The 18,156-nt window shown below is 42.9% G+C and overlaps 1 protein-coding gene across 5 annotated transcripts in view; it reads right to left on the bottom strand.

The window, feature by feature from the left end:
- Positions 1-851: 851 nt before the first annotated feature.
- Positions 852-18,156, bottom strand: part of IGSF5 (immunoglobulin superfamily member 5) — a 43,589-nt gene continuing 26,284 nt past the window's right edge. For 2 of the 5 annotated variants that reach the window (XM_029213614.1, XM_029213613.1), the window contains exons 5-9: positions 16,549-16,686; positions 13,714-13,738; positions 10,329-10,441; positions 9,084-9,157; positions 852-1,860 (exon numbers count right to left, since the gene is read on the bottom strand). In XM_029213614.1, the coding sequence (XP_029069447.1) occupies positions 1,765-1,860; positions 9,084-9,157; positions 10,329-10,441; positions 13,714-13,738; positions 16,549-16,686 (446 nt within the window). In that variant the 3' untranslated portion in view covers positions 852-1,764. The remainder of the gene's footprint in view (positions 1,861-9,083; positions 9,158-10,328; positions 10,442-13,713; positions 13,739-16,548; positions 16,687-18,156) is intronic. The other 3 variants (XM_029213615.1, XM_029213617.1, XM_029213616.1) reach the window with 3 other exon arrangements.

Here is an 18,156-nt window from a genome sequence, read left to right on the forward strand (position 1 = left end):
GGGAAACCAAAACATTCCTGTTACTTGCTTTATTACTGTGTTCTGGAACCGAACCTGCAACATCTCCAAGGTCTGCCTGTATAACTTCTCTACCACTGGATTAGCACGCAGCGGTGTGGAGTGATAAGAAACATCATCACGATGAATTTGTGCCTTTTACCAGGTAACTTCAAGGAATTCACCACAATCTTAACACTTTTAAAAGTTGAATTCCATAAAGACGCAGACCTACTAGAGAATGGACTTGAGGACACGGGGAGAGGGAAGGGTAAGCTGGGATGAAGTGAGAGAGTGGCATGGACATGTATACACTACCAAATGTAAAATAGATGGCTAGTGGGAAGCAGCCGCATAGCACAGGGAGATCAGCTCGGTGCTTTGTGACCACCTAGAGGGGTGGGATAGGGAGGGTGGGAGGGAGATGCAAGAGGGAGGAGATATGAGGATATATGTATATGTATAACTGATTCACTTTGCTACAAAGCAGAAACTAACACACCATTGTAAAGCAATTATACTCCAATAAAAATGTTTAAAAAAAAATTCGAATTCCACTTCAGCAATAGCGTGGTTGGGCCTGGGTGCCCAGAGCAGTTGCTAGTTACTGACCATCATAGCAATCTGTTCCAACCAGTGCAGAGCACAGACAAATAATAGCCTCTACGTTAAATATGAAGTGATGGGGTGGACAGCGAAATACACTGAAAATCTCTACATGAAAAAAGAAAAAAAAAATTTTATAGAGGTCTCTGTTTTGTTTCTTGGAAAATTCTTGGTTCCTAAGCTCTATGATTCTTTAAACTACCCCCTGAATAGTAAAGAGTTAAGAAAAGCAATACAAGTTTTTTGGTGTTTTCCCTTTTATTTATGAAAGAACATATTGCCCATTTCCAGTTTTTTCATGGCTGGAGTATGTCCCCCACAAAACATAATCCACATCTAACTCATCCGAGGACAAGAGAACAAGACTGATGAGGGAGCAGATAAAAATGAATGTCTTCATGTCAATATTCAATAATGAGATATTTCTCAAGGTACACATTAGCTTTAGAATTTAAAATTACTTATAACCTATAAGTTCTGATTTTCTGGGCAATTTTTATTTTTATTTTTTGCCATGCCACACAGCTTGCAGGATCTTAGTTCCCTGACCAGGGATCAAACCCGGGCTATGGCAGTGAAAGTGCCAAGTCCTAACCACTGGACCACCAGGGAGCTCCCCATTCTGGGCAATTTTAGATGTCTGATTGATCCTAGTTTTTATCCTCTTTTATTCACAGATAATATGCAATAATACCCACATAGTAAACATACATAACTGTCACTTCATAGGATTTCAGATAATAAAAACTTCTTAAATGTCATGGTGGGATGTAGACTTATCTACCATTTGTTGGGTCAGCAAGCAGGAGTGTTGAGTGATGAGAAGCACGATCGTGATGAATTTGCAGCTTTTACTTAGTAACTATGGAATTCACTGAAATCTCAAAACATTTTAAAAGTCAAATTCCACTTTAGAAGCTGGGAAAATGGATTCCTTCCCTCCATATAAAATATCCATTCCGATGATGCCAACATCACTTCTTCCAGGTCATGTTGGCAAAGCTGGAGCCCAGCCATAGGATGATGGAGAGCAATGGCGACACCATTGTGAGCAATGATGACATCATCATGAGCAGGGATGACATCATCATGCGCACTGACGATATCGTCGCGATGTAGGTCATCAGCCAAGTGCCATGTGGAGCCAAAGGGATGCCTGTACTATACCAAAGTCACATTCCTGACCTTCTTAGGACTGGCCACGTTAAAGGAAACCTGTGGGCGACTTGCTGGGCCCAGCTGGTGCTGATCAGATCCCTGGAGACAGAGAGAAAAGGGTAGATTGAGTTGGTTGAGATCATCATAACAGCACACTTGAGAAGGAAGCTCAACTCGTCAGCTAAGATAAAACGAGGGTGCAGAGAGGAGCACAAACGTTAACACAGGTCCTTCCTCTATGATTTTCAATAACACACTGCAGATGTTTCCCAAGTACAGGGCCTGAAGAGCCATCCAATTCAGAGAATCCAGTGTTTGTATGAAGGCAAATTACAGTAAAGATTCACTGTTTTGTTTTTCAATATTCCTATGGAAATTCTCACCATTGTATGAAAATGTAAAATATTTCTAACCTTCTTTAAATAGTACGCTTTCTTTCTAAAGGAAAGGCGCAAAACTGAAGAACTGACTCCGTGTCGATCACCCACCTGTCTCCTCGGACAGTGTTCCTGGCTCTCACATCCTGAAATGTACTACCAAGCAGACCACTCACTCCTCTGAGGGGCCAATGCCTGTGGAAGAGCGTTGCCCTATTAAAACACATGCAGTGGACTTCCCTGGTGGCACGGTGGTTAAGAATCTGCCTGCCAGTGCAAGGGGACACAGGTTCGAGCCCTGGTCCGGGAAGATTCCACATGCCCCGGAGCAACTAAGCCCGTGTGCCACAACTATTGAATCCCGTGCACCTAGAGCCCGTGCTCCACAACAAGAGAAGCCACCGCAGTGAGAAGCCCACACACCACAACAAAGAGTAGCCCCTGCTCACCGCAGCTAGAGAAAGCCTGTGTGCAGCAACAAAGACCCAATGCGGCCAAAACGAAATTAATTAATTAATTAAAAGTCATCAGTCCTTTACATTAAAAATAAATAATTAATTAAAATAAAATACAATACATGCAGTGTATTTTCCTGCCACCCTGAGAATGCTGACTCTGACTCCAGGGCACCCGAGCTGCATTTAACATCTTAAATAATGTAACTGGGCACCATAAATAATTTACATCACAATGGAACGTCAGCAAGTCTGGGGGGTGGAATCACGCTGACTCATGGTTTTAATTCATTGACTCCCCATCACACAAGGATGTAGCCCCACAGGTCTGATGGGGCTACATCGCACCATAAAGGCGGTGCTTCTGCTGTGATGATGCCTGGGATTTTTGCTGTCGTTTGCCTTTTGTCCCCATGACATGGTTGCACCAACCATTGTTGTTTTCTAAGTTTATCAAGAGTTTATTTCTGTTGACCTCAATGGGGAAAAGATTAGCAGGGAAGACATCGTCCAGGTTTCAAGTTATTCATAACCTCACCCCCCAAAACTGAAAGAGTCAGGAGGAAAGACACAGAATTGCCTGAAATAACCAGAAAAATGGACTGACAGCGAGTCAAGGAGAGGAAAAGGTGGATCATTTGATTGAAATATTCATCATGATGCAAAATATTTGCAAACCCTATGACTTCCTATCAAAATAAAAGGTGCTTCCCTTTCCCATTAACTGTAATTTTCAGAAAGAATTTCTGATTTTATTTATTAGTTTTGTGCCAGTGTGTTTCATGGGCAGTTACACCTGCGTTATCTGTACTTCACCAACAGAAATTCTTGTCTGGAAAATAATGTCAGTGTTATATAATCCTAACTGGAGATGCAGCCAGGATAGAAATAATCAGTGTAGAAAAGTGCCATGTTTTGGCTTAATGTCAGTTTGTAAAATCAGTCTCTTTTTTTACCTTCTGAGCCTTCTTAAAATTTAGTGCATGCTCTGGGGTCTCTACAGCCCCAAATCCTCTTTCTATCCTTCATATATATTGAATGCGATGTGCCTTAGACCCACCTAAAACACGGGAGATTTAAAAAGTGTTCCTCAGCTATGGTGCCATGTGGTTATGGAATATTCTGGTGCTGAGACGCTTCCATTTGATCTTCATCACAGCCCCACCACAAGCATCTCAGATCCTCCATGCTCTGTAGCAAGCTCCATGCAGTGGGGTTATGAACACAGATCATTCCAAATGCACAGATGTAAGCAAACCAACAAAACTCAGAATGACTTTCCCTCAGAAACAATGCAATACGTGTCTGTTTTCACGCTGAGCCACAAAACAATTTCCTTAAAGCAGATTGCCTGGGGAACAAGGTAAAAATGCCCTTTCTTCGGTCGTATCTTCCAGAGATTCTGATCCAGAAATTCTGGAACAGATTCAGGAGTGTGCATTTTAACAAGCCCTCCCCCCACCCCCAAAGAGCTTCTCTGTACTGAGGACCACAGCTCGATGAGCAGGTACCCAGATAAGTGTGTCTCTAGGTGCTGGCTGCACCTCCACGCTCAGTGAGCATTCTTTGGTACCCAGGATACAGGAAACACTTCCCGCATTTCTGCCCATTGGTTATAGGAATGAGGATTCTCCATCATCTCAGCCTCTGGTAAAGAGCCCCAAGTTCACGGGGCACCCTGGCAAGGCAGCGGGCTGAGAGTTAGAGATGAGCATGGGAGGTGCTCCAGGAGGCTAGCGGGGGCGTCTTCCCATGGTTCACAAGCCAGCAACTCCCAATGGCCCTGGCCTACATCAGCCATGGCCCCCTGTGACCTCTGACCACAGTGGCTGGCCTTCTATGGAGCCAATCTCCAGCCCACAGCCTGTCGCCGATGACACTGTCCCTGATGACACTCTCTCTGAGCTGAGCCCTCACCCCTTCTGACGTTTTCAAGGACGGTCAGCACTGAAAGCGTCGGGAGACAACTGGAGATCTGAGAAAAGAGGTTCGCCACGACATCCATGCTGCCCTTCCCCACAGCAGAGTGGGCCTCTGGCGTTCCGGACTTTAACGGGAAGGATGTCGGAGGAGTGAGAGTTGTGGGGGGCTGGTGTCGTGGCGACGGGGTTTCACCCCTTCCTAAAGCATTAAGAACCCAGGCTCCTGTTCTAGTAACTGTTGAGCATAGGGTGTAATTTAAATCATACTTGGCAATGCATGATGAAGACGCAGCATGTAGAGGCTCCCTGCAGCCTGTGGATGTAGACACAGGTGGTGGAACTCTGGGTGGGAGTGACCCCGAAAACCGCCCTCTCCTCAGCAACTGTGCGCAGCTCTGAGCAGACATGGCCACAGACTCCAGGGCCTTCTCTCCTTGTAAGGGAGTCCACATGATGCCAGCAAGAGTACAGGCACCATCAACCCCGGGGAGGGGTCCAGTACAGCCTCTGCCCAGTGTGGTTACCATGAATACCTTGGGACTCTGAGCAAATCATAAGTACTGGATGGGGTGAAATGACAAAGTAGGCAAGTCCATCTTTGGCAAAGTCGCACTCTCCCCTCCTGCAAGCCCCACTGCCATCTTACTATAAGGCAGCCAATAACCCTTCAATCTAGCCACGTGTCAGAGCCCCCTCAGCTGGCTCTAAAATGCAGAGATGCTCAGGCTGCCTCCCCAGCTCTACCGAGACAGGAAGTCTGCAGGTGGGGGCCAAGAGCCTGGACATCCCAAAGGCCACAGCGATGAGTCCCCTAAGCACCCCAGGCCCTTCAGGTTTCCCCTTTCTTGGATCATGTTTGAACGAGAGAGCCTTGAAGAAAACCCAAAGTGACCAAGATTACAAAGGAGCCAAATGGCAGTTCGACCTGGAATCATGTATCTTTCTTCAGGGATTCAAAACAAAATGTTGCATACTCGTCTATGTTTGTCAAATAATATTTTTTGTCATGATTTCAGTCTATATGCACACGGGCTCCTGGTGTCACCCTGTTGGTGACAGCACAATGCTGGGCTTTGAGAACATTCTCCACTGGAAGGAATTACTGTGTAAGGAATGCCCAGAATGAATGCTGTACCAGACTGTGTGTAGTCAATGGCCGTCCACTACGTAAGACCTCCTACGATGCAGAGGGCAAATAAGACACCAGCCGAGCAGAAGAGAAGACAGTGTGGAGAGAACACGCACACGTGGACTTGTGAGTTGTTGTACTTGCCAAAGCCAAGATGGCGCTGCTCTGAGTGAGACCTGTTGACCGAGAGCAGGAGCCTTAGCTGCTGTCATGCACACCCTGTCTCCACCCACAGGACTTGCATCTGACCCAACCAGCTCCACAGTGATGGAGCCTGGGCTGTGCTTTTGCTGCAGGCTGACTCACAGCTTGGGATCTCTCGGTTTAACTGACAGGTTTTTCGGGACCTGAGCCTAGCGCAGATTTTCTGCAAAACTGTGTCATCTGTAGTCAACCACCCTGAGCTCTAACAAGCCAGCTTCTCAGGCAGGAGTCTCGCTGGGCACCTGCTCTGGGCCCCTGAGGCCCACGTGGGTGGCCACACCCCACAGCAGCAAGGACGGCAAAGTGGACAAAAATGAGTCACACGGAGACAAGTGGAGAGGAAGGCAGGATGAAAGGACAAAGGACGGGGCTCTGAAGAGCTCTCCTGTCCTGGGCCCTCCAGGGAGCAAAGCTCATTGCACATGGAGAAAGTTTATGAGGAAAGAAAGCACAGATTGCACTGTCCTTGCTCCGTGGCCTAAGGAGTTCTGAGGAAAGTCCGCATGAGCCTGCACAGCAGGGAGCGTGGCCATACAGACCAGGCTGGGCTGCAGGCCTGGCCTTGGCAAGTTCTAAAAGAACCTCTGGCTAAGGGTCACCTGGACCTGCTTCTACAAGCTATGGCTTGACCACCTGGTGGCTCTTCAGTGGCCAGATGATGACATGCAGGACTATGTCCTCTTTGGAATAAGGACACAGAAGAGACCTACTGAAGGCCCAGCCCTTTCCTCTACTGACCATATTGTTCCCTCCCTCCTTTTTTTTTTAATTGAAGTACAGTTGATTTACAATGTCGTGTTAGTTTCAGGTGTATAGCAAAGCGATTCAGTTACATATATTGGGTTGGCCACAAAGTTCGTTCGGGCTCTTCCATAAGATGTTGCAGAAAACCCAAATGAACTTTTTGGCCAGCCCCAATGTATATATATTCAGATTCCTTTCCCTCATAGGTTATTAAAAAATACTGAGTAGAGTTCCCTGTGCTATACAGTAGGACCTTGTTGTTTATCTATTTTATATATAGTAGTGTGTACCTGTTAATCCAAAACTCCTAATTTGTCTCTCCTCCCCCTTTCCCCTTTGGGAACCATAATTTTGTTTTCTGTGTCTGTGGGTCTATTTCTGTTTTGTAAATAAGTTCTTTTGTATCATTTTTTTAGATTCTACACAGAAGTGATATTATATGATATTTGTCTGCTCCCTCCTCCTTTAACTACCTCACGGGAAGCATAGCTCACAGTACATCTCACGTTCAGGTTCTTCAAATGGGCATCCAGGACACAGTGCCTGGGCCCACACTGGCAAGGCGCCCTTTGCTTAATGACCAAAGACAGGCCTCTTCATAAATGTGCTTGTCCAAGTTCCCTCACTTAGAAAAATCCAGCTATTTAAAAACCCTTTGTCAGTTTCTAGCTCAGGCAAAAACAGTTCATCTTCCTTTCATCCTCTTTGTTTCTTAAGGACCCTGGTGCTCTGGCCAAGATGCCCTGCTTCCCTAATAGCCTTACAAACACTTCAAGAAACACGGATATGTGTGTTACCAGCCCCCAGGGCCCAGCACCTCAATGGCCACTGTGCTTTTTCCACCAATAGATTATTTAACTGGTTACATGTCTAAGTAGCAGAAACTTCTTAAATTTCTCTCCCTGTATATTTTCAAAACAACACTTCAAGCTTAGGAGCATCCATTCAGAGCTCCAAACGTCATCCTCCATTCCTGTATCCAAATGCATCTAGACTTCCCCTTTCTCCTCATTTATATCAAGGGGAATCAACTGACATGACCCTCTTCTGTATCTCCTCCCCACCTGCCCCATACTCCACTGTAGACCTGAGCACTGTGGCTTGTCAGGTGGAAAGACACAGAACAGAAAAAGGTAACCACAGAAAGGCCACGGAAGTAAAGATTGGCTTAAGTGTCTTCTTGGAGTGACCATGCTTGGCGCTGGGGAAGAGAGAGCCACTTCATCAGACCACATTCCCCACTCAGGTCCAGTCGGGGGGTCTTGACAGTAAACATCCTTCACAGCCCAGCGATTACTCCCTTTCACCCACCATCTCTTAGTCAAGCCACCAGCCCTTCGAAGGGGAAACGGTTGCATCTCTACAGCCAAGAGATATATGTGCCCAAGAGAGCAGCCTTGATGGGAAGAATTTTATGTCTCTATTTTCCTGCCACCCAGCCTGAGGAAGTAGCTTGAACTTGTACCAGGGGCTCACAATTTGTCACGTAGGCCCATCTGCTTTTGTGAAGACCCCTCATACGTCTTCCCGCCCGGCTACCTTGGTTGCCGCTAATAGCATCCTTTCGTTCCTCCCGATACATGGCTGAGCATCAATCAAAGCTCCCCTTCCCCCCAAAGGCCTGGGAGGCACACATCACTGGCAAGCTGTATGTATGGAGCTGAATCCCGACCGCAGGAAGGAATATTACAGCCTGGAGCCGCCTGGAAACTCAAGTGAACATCTACGCCAGGAAGGAAAGATGGGGCTTCGAAGGCACACGCTCAGCAGTAGCTCCTCACGCCAGTAGCAACTCCAAGGCAGAACAAAGCCAAGGCCACCTGATCCAGCAAACTGCCGGAAGCCCAATCTGTGAGTCTGGCTTTCTCAGAAACTAAATGGAGAAAACACCCACTGGGGACATTATGGCAGAATCGCATCCAAGTACTTCTCCTTTGAAGATGCACAGGCCAGAAAATGGTCCTGGTTATATACACATTTGTTTAATATGATTTTTGGATATAAGGAATCATATTTTCTGCATATGAACTCGAATTCATTCATGAATGACAACCAGTGCTAACTCAGTGTTGGAAAATGAACGTACGGTGTCCTCACGGTTCCTAATGGATGGTTTTCTTTATGTTTAATGTCCCTTGGAAGGGAGGCGCCCATCAAAAGTTGCCTAGCAACCAGGAACACCTGCGATCGTGCCTCTGCCTGGAGCCCCAGACTCACACATCCATCTGCACGCCCCATACCTCTGTGTGGATGTCTAACTGACACATCAAGATTACCAGCCCCCAACTAAACGTCTGGTCTTTCCCAAAAAAACCCACTACAAAGAGATACTACGTGTTCCAGCCCCATTCCTCCATGCTGTCCCGTTGACTTGGAGGTGAGCAAAGGCCACGTTTGTCCGTCATGAATGTAATGTAATCACCTACCATAGGGGAAGGGTTTTTAAGTAGCAAAAAAAAAAGTCCAAAAGGGAGAAGAATGTCTGAATCACCTGATACGGTTGTCTACTGACACGTTGTTCTGGAACACTGGATTCAGAGGACCTTGCAGGGAGAGAAGCAGTCTCTGCAACAGCAAAATGATTTTAGAGTCACAAGTGACCAAAACCACACTACCTATTCTACCAATTCCGATCCATAAAGAAATACCTTTGCTTTTACGTATACCCCTGGCATCAATAATCTGTAACCACAAACGGTTTTTTTTTAAGTTTACTTGAGGTTACATATTTTTAGAACTTTATCTTTCTAATGAAATTAAAAACATAGCAAAAGGACTCAAAATCGATTCCTTTCTTGACAGGTTTGTCTCATCCAGAGACAAGATGAATCCATAGCTTTAATGGCTCATTGAGGGAAATAAACACAGGGGAAAAAAAGGAGCCAGAGAGGTTCAGTTTGGGCCATGATTTTGGTCAAGCTACTTAATTAATCATATAAAATATTAATGAATAAATATTCTATCACAGGAAATTCTGCAAGAGGCTTTGATCAGATTATCAAAGGAAACTGTCTATGCTTTGTGGAATTCTTTTAAATCTGAAGCATACAATTTGGAATGTACATAGGAGACAGCCACGGAAAAATGGAAATTATGGGGTTGCCAAGAATAGAGTCCCTATCTCAGTGAACAAGTTTTCTAGCCTCTCGGTAAGAATCAATTAACCAAAACTCTATCTCTGGAATTTGTTTTGCCGGCAACTTGTGAGGGCCAGTCTCCCTCCCCAACTGCTAAGGGGTAATTTGTACCATCTCTCTTTCTCTCAACTGCTTTCAAAAGGATCTTGGTTCAGATACTACCCTTGTCCCTCACTAGTGACAGTGGTTTCAGAGACACCCCCCCATGACTGTCCGATTGAAGAGGAAAAGATTTCTTGCTGAATTTCAGACTTAATTGAAGTTTGGGGGCAGTTACTCTCAATGTATTCAAATGCCTCTTCACACAATTTAAGGTAGAAGCATTTTTTAAAAAAGAGAGAAAACACTGAGAAAAACATTATTTTTAAAAAAACTCTTAGATTTCCACCTCGATTTCTTTTAAACTTTAGACAAATAGGTGGGTTTTGACTGTTATCTTCTCCTAGAATATTTCTAGTTCTGGAATGCCTCTTTCTTCTAAAAATTACTCCCCAAATAATGACCGCCAACCACTAAGGCAGCCGCCTTCAGAAGCCGGTGTTTGATGGGTCAGCCTCTCTCCCGACACTTTCCCTTCCAGATCTTTCCGCTGCGCCCACCTGGCCACTCACTTGTGGTCCTCGGCTCATCTGAACTGTAGCCATAGTTTTCATTCCCGCTTTTTAACTTTGTCCCAGAAGTGTCTTTGTTTGTCTTCATATTTGCAGATTTCCTAGAATTAGACCATTTGAAAAAGCCAAATGTTAATCAGCAATGGACGCTCGCGTCTCACTACTCCACCCAGAGCATTCACACACGATGAACTCACCACGAGGCCGAAGCTCAGGCACTGGCCTCTGGAGCGTGGCTAGCAACGGGATGTACCCTCACAGCCACCAGCACGGCTGTGTAGATGCCCTGTGTCTCGCACACTCCTCTTATGGGGAGAAATGGAACTTTATCATGATAGGTCCATAGACTCCAGTCCCCAGGTGGTTGGTACTCAACTTTCAGACACCAGTGACCAAATAAAGCAGGGCTGGCCAGCTATGACCCACAGGCCAAATCCAGCTCCCTGTCTGTTTTTTTAAATAAAGTTTTACTGGAACCCGTCTGCTTCCATATTGTCTATGGCTGCTTTCCTGTTACAGCAGCAGAGTTGAGTGTTGTGACAGAGACCATGTGGCCCAGAAAAGCCCAAAGTTTTACCATCTGGCCCTTGATAGAAGAAGTATGCCAGCCTCTGAAATAAAGCAAAAATTGGTGCAGCTTCCCAGGGGAAAGAAGTTTGGCAATGGATACCCAAAGATATTTAAATATTTATGCTTAACCACTAAGAATTGATTATAATAAGCAAGGGAAATACGCAAGGGTATGTGCAAAGATTTATCTGAAAGAATGTTCATTCATGAGCTATTTATACTAGCAAAAGTGCAAACACAGGTGCCCAGCCATAGGTAGGGAACTAGTAAAATAAATGACAATGCATCTCTAAAGTGGAATTCCATGCCACCTGTAAAAATTATTACAGGTGAGAACTCTCATACACTGCTGGTAGAAGTGTAAACTGCTACACCTACTTTGAAAATTGTATGGTAACCTCATCTAAAGCTGAACATATACCTGTCCTATGACCCAGCCTGCACTAATAGATTATACCCAACAGAATACAAAACAGGAATGAGGACTGGTATACATGTCACCAAAAGACACACACAAGATCGCTTAGTGCAGTAATGTTCGTCACGGTCCCAAATGCCCTTTAAGTGTAAAATGGAAAAATCAACTGCCTATATGCCCCTTACTTGGTATTATATAGTAATAAACCACTGACATCTACATTCAATAATATGATTGATCTCACAGCCTGAAGTTCAAGAAGGCAGACATATCACAGGACTTCATTTATATCAAGTTTACACAACTCTAACTTCTGGGGATGTGGAGATAGATGTCAGAAGACATGACCTTTGAGGAACAGGCAGTAGATGATTTCATGGAGGCCTGAGTAGGGGCTGGGGTCCTGGGGGTGTCCTAGTTCTGCGTCAGCAGTCCAGGTCCACATGCTTTATGAAAATTAATCAAGCTACGTACTCACGATTTGTGTACTTTTCTATAGTTATATTTTAATAAAAAACTTTAGTAAGCAAATGAAACAAAAACATTGCAGGCAAGTATTTGCCAACAGAAATAATCTTCAGAATAGTGTCAAGTGAGGAGAGAAAGATATTAAATGATGTTTATTATGATCCAAATTTCACAGAACATATACGTGTGTGTATCTTGGTGAACACACATGTGTGTAAATATATACATACTTAGGTAACGGTTACTTCTGGGCAATAGAATTAGGGGTGATTTTAAAACCATTTTTTATAAACTATCTTTACTTAAAAAATTTTTTCTAAAATAAGCATGCATTGATGCTATAGGAAAAATATATATACGAAATAGATATATATATATATGTATATATATATATGTTCTTTTAATGCAGTAGAAATCTGTGAGCAGCTAGAGTTAGCACTGTTGACCCAGTGGGAGGGGAAACAGGTACAACACGGGGGCCCAGTGAGCTGCCCCATTTTTCTTCCCTGGGCCCAATACACTTGGATCTAAGGGCGAGAGTTGCACACAGACAAGAGCTCAGGCCCTGAGCAAGGTCAGCTGGTTCACATTCGGACCCTTCCATTCTCTGGACAGGAGATACTGAGCACATTACTTAACCTCTCTATACCCCTCAGCTTCTTCATCTACAAAATGGAAAAATAGTCTCATAAAATCATTGGGAGAATTCAGGAAGATAACCTCCACCAAGTGTAAAATAGCCTGGCACGCATGCTAGGCACTCATGCTAGCTCTTACTGTCGCTACTTGTGTCATGATTGTTATTGCCATTGTTATTGCTGTTCTCTACCCATTGCCTTGAATAGCTGTTGATCACTGTACTACGTTTTGAAATCACCTAAGATCCCAGAGAATAGAATTGACATTACACAGTCAATAATGATGAACAGAAGAATTCAGACCGCCACCCTGCTGGTGATAGCAATTGAGAGAAATTCCAGTATAATTACAGAGGTCAGTTTTCCTTCCTCTCCTCTTGCCCAAAGTCAGGCCCCAAAGGAGGTGCATTTTCAGATTGCTGCTTTGTGGCATCCTCAGAGAAAGAGAACCCACGTTATCACCAGGGAGTGACTGGGGTCGAGGGAAAATGGATGGTATCTGTTACGTGATGATTACATACATCGTCCTTCACCACATGTAGCCGGAAGATATTTTAAATCACAACATTTCACATATTAAAATTATCTAATAAAATACTGAAAAGTAGATGGGGTTTTAACACCCCCAACAAAATCACCACTGTCTAAAAGTCCTTCCCCTGAGTGTATTTATAATTATGTAAATATTGCAGACATTGAAACTGGCTTTAGTAAGCGCTTGACATAATTACCTTAAAAGTGCTTGCAGTTACTTCTGGACAGCCGTGAGGATGGCAGGAATTTCTCTGTCCCTCCGCCCTGAACAGTGAGCTGTGAACCCTCCTAATCTGTCTGCCTGTTCGGTCTCATTGCCTTAGTCACCCAGCTGGTCTCACTGTCTCTACCACCCCAGAAATTCCAGCAGGACCTCTGCCTGGTTCTTTGACATCCTTGAAATGGCCCTCACATCTCTAGCCTTGACTCAAAGCAGGAGGGCCAACAGTCACAGTACAGAGTGTCCTCTTGTGGAAAGAGTTGCGAATGCCAGACACCAACTAAATTCCACTCCACTTTCCTAAGTGAGCAAGTCAAACTTAGGCAGTAGGAACCCACCTATTTTATTCTGCAATTAATGTTGCCCTGTGAGTTTGTGATTGGCATATGTGTTTTTCAGAGTTGTCCCTTTTTAGTACCTAATTTTGAGTAACATAATCCTAAAATCCCACAGCTCTGTGTGTCTGTGTTGGTTGGTTTTCATTTGTTTTTTATTTTCAGAAAATTGGTGTGATCTCAAACTTACCTTATTTCACTTTGATAGCTAGATTCTGCAAAAAAAAAAAAAAAAAGGAAGAAAATCACATTAGCAAAATCAGAATAGTTATTCTGAAAATAAAATCTTATCAATTTTTATAGGTCCCCTGATTTTAAATACTCACATTACTGAGTGTTTGTGATCCAATAGATATTAAGCTTCCCAACAGTGAACTATCAGATGACTTCCAAGCTTAAGGAAAGCAGAATTTGCTATTCACTATCATAAATATAAGTATTTGTGATACTTGGGTACCTGAAGTATAGTAGGTGCCCAGTAAGTACTTAGTGAGTACTGAATCTAATTTCTGAGGTTATAAAGACTCTACTGTTCACCATAAAGAGATGCTCTGTGTTCCCAGTCCATGCTGTCAGTCATTCAGTAGTTACCTGTTCAGGCACCATGCCAGTGCTATGCAAGGTGTTATTTCATCTAATCGTCACAACAACCCAAGAGGTAGGTGTTAGCATTATCATATTTTTAACAAACTAGATACTATTACAAGAGTATAACCATGTCTTTAACAGATAAGGAATTTCATTGCTTCAGCACTATATTTCTTTTGTTCTGAAATACATTTTCAATCAATATGTACCAATGTTATCAATTCATACAGTTGTGTCCACACCCCAAAAGCTCTCATGAAATTGCTAATGTTTTTAATCAATGGATTCTTGGACTGGAGGGACTCTAGCATTTCACAATGGGGAGTAACACACAGCAGCCCCCATCCATCTGGTACTAAAGCCAGTGTGCTTTGCACTTTCACCGTCCCATCTAGGGCTCCTAGGTATCAAGCTTTATCAAGATCAAAAAAATATTCATTTTCCTTATTTTTTGGGTAATGTTCTCACTTATTTGCAGTTCTGACAACATCCACTGATTCACACCTCAAATTGAACCTCAGAAGCAATCTTATTTGAATTGAAGGGGAGAGATTATCTAGTGTCCCTCTGGTAATAGAGGAATGTCACTAGTGTTCCTGTGAAGCTTCGATCCCAAAGCCTCCAGGCCACGCTGAGTGGGGTCCTCAGCCGTCCTCAGTCAGTCTCCAGTAAACCAGGCAGAGTACTGAGAATTCTCCAGGCACCAACAAAGCAGAGCACCAGAAAATACTCTTTAAAACACTTGCTATTTAATATTTGTAAGCATGGAAATAATTATCATGGGACAATCCAAGTGTTCACTGGATCCTATACATTTATGTCAAGGTGAAGTGTAGCGTCCATTGTGCATCAACTTTTCAAAGTTAAATGAAGGATAAAATCTAGGACAGATCACGATCACACAAACTTTTATTATGTTAATTTACTTAATTCTCATAACCAATCTATAGGATAAGACTTATCCCCACTTTGTAAATGAGGAAGCTAAGAATCAGAGAATCTCCCTGGTGCACATCCTGTGTGGCCACAAACCTTCTTACTAGGCTGGCGTGGGACAGACAAAAGCCTAAGAGATGCAGAAGTCCAAATAAATAGAATGTTCTCCAAATATGCCACAATAGCTAATGTCAGAAATAATAATCTGAAGGCAATGAACAATCCTAGTCACTTCTAAATTAAAATTTAAGTTATTCATAGTTTTCATTAAAATCCAGTGTTCTTTTTTTGTTTTTTTGGTTTTTTTTTTTTGAGTAATGCATCTGTGGCATACAGGGTAACTCCTAGGTAAAAACAAATTCCCATCAAATATGGGTCAACAGGTATTTACTACTTTTCACTTCTGTTTCCTAAAGAATAAAGGTATACCACAGAATTAATTCCCCAAGGACAAACCAAACCCATGCAGGAGCTAAGGCTAGACAATTAGCCTAGTTAAGGCTGGACCATGAACTTCACATGGAATATCTCACTAAGAGAACTATTCTGAGTAAAAGAGTTGGGTAACATGGTGCCTGGCAGACACGCAAAAAGTGCTCATTGAGTGGCAGTTAGTCTTAATAAAATTAAAAGTGCAATTAAACTGACATGTAGCTAAACATCAAAACTCTAACTTTAAGAAAATTAATTTAATATTCAAATTTAAATGTTTTAATATTTAATTTAAATATTCAGTAGGAGTACGTGGAGGTTTCATGAGAGAAAGAAAGACAAAGATGGACACACACACTCAACAGTTGGAAAGTCCTGAGCTGCCCATATGACAAAGTCCCTGTGGTTTCTGAAATCACAAACTAACTCCAGAATAAGCCCACCCCAATGTTGATGAACCCACCCTAATATTAATAAGCTCACCTCTATGTTGGCCTGTCCCCCAAACAAGGCCACTCCTTCATATATCTTGGGGTATCTCAAAAAACTTCATTTAGAAGACATGTGTAACTATTTTTATTTACTTTATTTGTACTACTTTTGTTAACAGAAAACCATGTTTTTCTTTCTACCACTACACCAATATTCACCTACAAAAGGAGACTCAGAATTCTACAAAATAGAAAAAAATCTTTTGATGTGTTCAGATAGGTGGGTATTATTCTAGAAAAAACATAGCATCTAAATGACAGATTGCGACAGCCTTATATCCTTGCCAGTAAACACAAAACTCAAATAGTCAGTGTCTTTGATGAGAAAGGCACTGCCTCATCACCTTCTCAAAGTGTGAAGATCTGTCTTCCTTGGGGGGTTGACTCAGGCCCCAGAGGAATGGCTTCCTTTCTTGAGAAAGTCCTTTCCCTCTCTATGAATGGCATGCATTTCCTTTCAAGGACTCTAAAAGCCAATATATCTTTTGAAAGAGCTGATGAGCTAACGAACTGCAAATGCTTGTACCAAAAGTTCAAAAATATATATATATCTGTACGAACAACAACAACAAAATTACCTTCTTTCTGTCTCCTGGAGACACAGCAGCAGAACATTATAATCAGAACAATGATCAGGATCAAAAGCAATGACAATGATACTGCAAGTAGAACTATGGCCCAGGCAGGCAATGATGTACCTGGTTTATCAATACTGTCTATAAGGTAGAAAGGAGAAAAATATATATTTTAGTGAGGGTTGCCACTGTCAAGGGTATGTAATCACTGATTCTGCCACACTATAAATTAGATTATGTTTTCCAACCATGTTGCAACTATTCAATCTGCTACAGCCAGATGTCAAAGGCCAAGTTCCCTTCTGTGTGCTTAAATATTCAATGCTCTACAGTATTTTTCATTACAGAGTTTATTGCTGCCAATAAATACCAGCCTAGTAACACAGTCCAAGCATTCTCTGGTTAACTCCTCTAAAATTCCTGAGAGGTGAATAAGCTGGGCTGGGCCACAACTCCCTGAGGTTGGAACAGTGGTTTCCATGCTCTGACATCCTTTACTTATTCAAGAAATGCTTATTGACTGGATATCAGCCCAGGAGTGGGATTGCTGAATCAAAACTCTAATTTGAAAAGATACACGCACGCTTATGTTCATAGCAGCACTATTTACAATAGCCAAGACGTGGAAGCAACCTAAATGTCCATCAACAGATGAATGGATAAAGAAGATGTGGTACATATACACAATGGAATATTACTCCGCCATAAAAAAGAATGAAATAATGCCATTTGCAGCAACAAGGGTCGACCTAGAGATTATCATACTAAGTGAAGTAAGTCAGACAGAGAAAGACAAATACCATATGATATCACTTATATGTGGAATCTAAAAGAATGAAACAAATGAACTTATTTACAAAACGGAAACAGACTCACAGACTTAGAAAACAAACTTATGGTTACCGAAAGGAAAGGGGATAGAGGAGAGATAAACTGGAGTTTGGGATTAGCAGATACAAACCATTACGTACAGAATGGATAAACAACAAGGTCCTACTGCATAGCACAGGGAACTATATATTCAATATCCTGTCATAAACTGTAATGGAAAAGAATATAAAAAAGAATATATATATGTATAACTGAATCACTGTGCTGTTCCACAGAAATTAACACAACATTGTAGATCAACTAGACTTCAATAAAATAATTTCTTTTAAAAAAAGAAGTATTTATTGAGCAGCTACTGGACAAGACTGGAAGGATGACCTTGGTTCTCATTTCCATGTCCCCACCCATGGAAAGTCAAAGCCCAGAGGAAATCAGAACAAACTGAGAAAGAGTCACTTCCAAAGGAACCTAGTGCAAGTCTCCACCCCAGTGCTACCCACACCTCACCTGCAATTCGCTTCTCTTCTAGTAATTGCCCCTCACATGGCTCTCTGGGAGCCACCTTCCTTAGTGTCGACTTTGCCCTCTTGTTCTATCCAGTAGTCATGGAGGTGGGAGAGAGGAAGGATCAGGTGGGGCAAGGCAAGCAGAAAAAAAAAGGAGCCAGGATATCCCTTGCTGCTTATTTTGTTCAAATCTGTACAGAGATTAACGGACATATAACTGAAACTCTCACTTACTCTCACCTGTTTCAAGCTACGGCTCGTCACCAACTTATTT

This window comes from Monodon monoceros, unplaced genomic scaffold, assembly GCF_005190385.1.
Source record: "Monodon monoceros isolate NGI ecotype Baffin Bay Population unplaced genomic scaffold, NGI_Narwhal_1 Super_Scaffold_11, whole genome shotgun sequence".
Classification (NCBI taxonomy): domain Eukaryota; kingdom Metazoa; phylum Chordata; class Mammalia; order Artiodactyla; family Monodontidae; genus Monodon; species Monodon monoceros.